At 33.9% G+C, this 5,093-nt stretch overlaps 1 protein-coding gene across 1 annotated transcript; it reads left to right on the top strand.

The window, feature by feature from the left end:
* Positions 1 to 511: 511 nt before the first annotated feature.
* Positions 512 to 4,794, top strand: LOC125652056 (protein nemuri-like). Its single transcript, XM_048880964.2, has 6 exons — positions 512 to 630; positions 737 to 796; positions 1,484 to 1,537; positions 1,643 to 1,696; positions 2,603 to 2,794; positions 4,666 to 4,794. The coding sequence occupies exons 1-6, from the start codon at positions 570 to 572 to the stop codon at positions 4,731 to 4,733; spliced, it is 489 nt and encodes a 162-aa protein (XP_048736921.1). The 5' UTR covers positions 512 to 569; the 3' UTR covers positions 4,734 to 4,794.
* The last annotated feature ends 299 nt before the right edge of the window (positions 4,795 to 5,093 follow it).

Below are 5,093 nucleotides of genomic sequence, written 5' to 3'. Positions count from 1 at the left end.
GTATGAAAATGACACAAACAGAATAGAACGGAATGACAAGAAAACAAACATTCTTATATATCAGTTACATATCAAGCCATTTTGATTCCCAGGATGAGATGTTAAAGTACAGTCTCTACACGTGGAATATATCATATCATGCAACATTACTTCGACTGTTTCGTTAGGTTTATAAATTCTAAAGTTTGTTAGGAAAAAATAAATGCATCAGATACACTTAGTTTACAATTCGAGCGACAGCTTGGAGAGGGTGTTTATTCTCATGAGAAACTCTGACATAGATGAAATTAATTTCCTGATAGTTTGATATGTTTTTCAATAACTATTGTATGGATATATTGTAAATACCAATAGTGAATGGGTAATTTGGGGTAGGTATTTGTTCTAAAGTAGGCAATTTGACAGATGTGTTTGTTCAAATGGGGATAATCGCGCATTTGTATTTGTTCAAAAAGAGATAATTTCACATGTATTTGCTCAAAAAAGAATATACGGCTTTCTTGCAGTGTATATAAGGAGATGATATTTTCTCACGATATCATGAAGACTCGTCGGGACGGATATTCAATATGGTGCCTATCAGGGTCTTACTGCTGTTAGCAATACCACTAATTGGTATTTTTCTGCAAGGTAAATATCTACAAATTTTGTTTCTAAATGTTCAACTGATGTATTTATCACGTTATTTTTATTTATATTTATTGATAGTTGTGACTCACAAAACTTATTATTTCAGAATCATCCAGTAAGAGCATTGACGAACGTAATCCTCATGTCGAAAGTCCCGCAGACTTCGGTGAGTAGCTTTACTTGTATATCAACTTAGTAGTATTACATATGTTTATTATGGCCAAAAATTGCATTAAAACATGTTTATGATAATTAGTCATTTAAAATGATCATTTATTACTTGATTTTAAAAAAATAGATAGATAATTTAGAAAGTTGTCTTAATAGAAATAAAATTAAATAAAATTCCCTTGGTGATTCATTCTTCTCTTCAGAGAATCATGAATCTTACAATGTATTTTAATCAGCTTTTGACAAGGAAAAACAAACAATTGGCAGGGAAGTATTCACTATTTTTAAAGTTTCTAACATTAAATGCATTGGGTTTAATATACTACCGTCTACGTATCAAATTTTCAGTTTGATTTAAACATATGTACAGATTTTCTACGAAATGTTATTTTCATTCAATCCCTAGACATGTAGATTCGTTCGACGAAATATTATCTTCAATGAAATATCCAAACCTTTAATTTCTTAAATGTCAAGGTACATGTTTAATAGTACATCTATTGAAAACTAACATTCCTGAAGCGCGTAATCATAGTAAAACTCACGACATTATTATAAAGGGTCAATTTCAATTCTTTATCCAGAAGGGTATTGGAAATTAACATTCCAAAATTCTGGAGTAAACAAACATAGTAAACATCACGACATAATTATACAGGTTCAATTTCAATTCTTTCTTCAGAAGGGTACCATGAGCTGATTAAAAGTAAACGAGACGTTGACAGTACCATTGCAGGTATTGAAGAATCTGGTTCATCTTGTAGCATTTAAAGTGATATTATCTATTAGATGGGAAAAGAATAATTATTTTTTGACTAATTGGTCCGTCACATTTTTCTAGAAAACATCAAAGAATCTGAACGTGCAATGGGCGATTCAGCACTATCAAATGAGGGTAAGTGTTTGAAATCGATTTAGTATCGATATCTTTTTTTAATTCATTTTATGAATATTTCAAAACTGAAAATGCATAATATGGCAGCATGAATGCAACAGTTCACGCCGGCATATTTCGAATTCATGAAACCCGTTCGGTCTTAATGAACGAAATGCCAGCGGAAAGTGTTGCAGTTCATACCCTCATGTACTTTCAAATGTGAAGTTTATTTCTTATATTTCCCCATATTTGTCGAAATTTTCAGCCGTCAAGATAGACGTCAATATATATCTTATAAGCAGTTTAGTATTCATACGCGGATTATTCACAACTGCAGTGTATTCATGAGGAAATGGCTATCATTACAATTTTTAAAGATATCAAAGGTACAAAAGTAACGACATGTGTATATATACGTAGTAGTAATACATATACGTATATCCTGCCACTGTGTCGATCTTCATAATCATATTGGCGTAGAAGTGTGAGAGAGGATCCGGATTGGAATATGTTTTCAGTACCCCTAGCTTGCCGTAAGAGGCGATGAAGAGTGATCCTTCGGATGAGACCGCATAAAATAAGGCCCCTTGTCACAGCAGGTGTTGCACGATAAAGATCCCTCCCTGTTCAAAGGCCGTAAGCGCCGAGCATAGGCCGAAATTTTGCAGCCCTTCATCTGCAAAAGGTGATGTCTCCATATGAGTTGAAAAGATTTGAACGGGACGTTAAACAGTATAAAACTAAACGAAAGCATTATAATTATATTAGTGTACAATACTCTATTTCATCATAATTATATTACTGTAGAATACTGAACAATCAGTATCTCATTATAATTACAATAGTGCAGCATACTCTATCTCATCATAATTATATAAGTGTAGTAGACTGAACAATTAGTATGTCATTGTTGATATTTATCAGATGAAACACAAGAAATAGAAAAACGGCGGGGTCGACGTAGGCGAAGGGGAGGTCGCAGGAGGTCAGGCCGCAGAAGGTCAGGGCGAAGAGGCTCCAGAAGAGGTGGATCTAGGCGCACGGGATCTGGTAAAGGCAGTGCTGCTCTGGGGGCATTAGATGCTATTAGTAATGGTCTTGGTGCAGTGGACGCTGGTAAGTCAAACATTTGACTTGATGAATTTGTCTAGAAGCATGTTAATCTTTTCATGTCGATGTACCTAACAAAATCTGCTATTTACTTTTTACATATATACACTTAGCACTTACTACTTCTCATCCTCTTAGAGCTCTATTTTTCTCCACCTTAGCCGCTTTCCATTATTCGTACTCCATTACAGTGAAATTTTCAACCCTTCAGTTTCTACAATACAAACTTTAATTTGTTTTAAAAGTAGTTTGGGGTACAGAAACAAAAATAGTGCATAACAATTACATCGTCATTTTCCCCAAGGGACCAAAATCTCTAATTCAGGTAAATTCATGTATCCTTCTTCCAGTGGGCGATATATTGTTTTCTACTTTCTATCCGTCCATCTGTCTGTCACAAAATCTTGTGAATGCTTTTCCTCCTAATAATCATCTCCATTGTCATCATTAGGGTAGATTTGAAACTTTGTACAATGCTTCATTGCTTTTTATAGATGTACATATATTTTAAACAGGAGGATCCATTTATTTTCCTGAAATTTAAAGTGGATCTAAGGGGGTGGAGGGGAGAAAATAGCTTTCTTATGAACACCTTTCCTCCTATATGGTTTATCTGGTAGACTTGAATCTTTATCCAATGTGTCATTGCCATTTGTAGGTGTACAATTTGTCGAGAAAGGATGATCCAGTTATTTTCCTAAATGTTGCACTGGATTTAAGAGGGGTAGAGGATGTAAAATAGCTTGTAAACACTATGGTATTACCCTGGTATTTCAAATTTTCTTCACTCCCGAAGAGCATTATGTAGCTGTGGCATTATGCAGGACCAGTGTGTACATTGAAAATATACTGGGGTATATTAATAAATATTTGAAATACGAACACTTAGGTTTCATAGGTATAATGAATATGAATGTCAATACCATTTGCCCTTCAGTCAGAAGTGCAGATAAAAGGCGAAGATAAGGAACAATGATCGGGTGTGGCTGTATTTTAGTTCTCTTTAATCCTTCTATCATGGAGAAGATGGGAGAGGGTAGGATGGGACAAGTTTTGATAAGTTGCTCATGTTGCAGTATGGCATTGCATAGTTCGTGTATGGCGATGCGTAATCTCGGGTGATAATTGGCTGGGTATTTGGACTGACACCTTCACATTCAACTTCTGCCGAATGTAGCAATCAATGTGCACTTAGGTCATAGAGATATAATATAACAATTTGAAGCGAACAGCAGTGTCACTTACTGGACAATCATAGTTATTCTAACTTGACAGTGTCACTGCTATTTAGCAAAAACAAGAACGGAACAAATAAGCGCAAGTAAGATTTAGTTTCCTAATGTAAAACTTGACCAGTTTTACATATCAAAATGTTAAAAGAAATATTTACTATTTCCAGGTTATCGATCAGCAGATCATAACTTCGTCTTTTGTTGAGAGTTTGTTAATTTGTCCGTTAAGCTTCAATCTCTGAAAATATACAGATCAGGTTTCGTTTTAGAAATACATTGACGCATCTGCATGTATATGTGCATATAAAAATGAGAAAATGTTACACGAAACAGGCGATATACAATATTTGAACGTTTTTGTGCAAGGTAGCGTCATCGACCAACTGGTTGTGGAGTACTACATATTGTTGATCTAAATCATTGGTATTTTACCATTTTCGGTGAATACCAAATCTCTAGATACTGCGGTTTTGTTTTCCATTGTTTGCAATAACACCAATCATAGTTGTACAACTTGAAAGTGTTATCGCTGATTATCATATATCAGAACTGTACAACTGAGCGCAAGTCAGATTTAGTTTGTTGATGTAAAACCCTACCATTTTCACGTATCGAAATATTAAAAGCATGATTTACTATTTGCAGGTTTAGGTATAGCACAGACTGTGGGCGATATGAATCAGGGCAATGATGACAATGGAGATGATTATTAGGAAGAAAATGCGTAAAATACCTGTACCACAAATTATACAAAATAAACCAATAATTTATTGATTATGTGTTGTCATCAAAATTGTTTTGATTTTTGAAGAAAAAAAGATTTATTAATATCAAAGCATTTATTAATAGGATATATTTCATTCAAAAACCATGAAACAACTTTTAAAAGACACATTTATTTCAATAGTTTTCAGATGTCAGTATGTGGGTGTGAATAAAAGATGAATCTACATTACAGAAGGTTGATTGTATACTGACATGTTGTACATTATATTAAGGATTCTTAAAAAGACAACTATTACATCTACATATTGTACCTTATATCCATGAGAAAATTGAAAACAAAACGTTCT

This window comes from Ostrea edulis, chromosome 5 (genome assembly GCF_947568905.1).
Source record: "Ostrea edulis chromosome 5, xbOstEdul1.1, whole genome shotgun sequence".
Classification (NCBI taxonomy): domain Eukaryota; kingdom Metazoa; phylum Mollusca; class Bivalvia; order Ostreida; family Ostreidae; genus Ostrea; species Ostrea edulis.
Note: the sequence above shows the minus strand (reverse complement) of the source record. Positions and strands in the feature narration are given on the sequence as shown.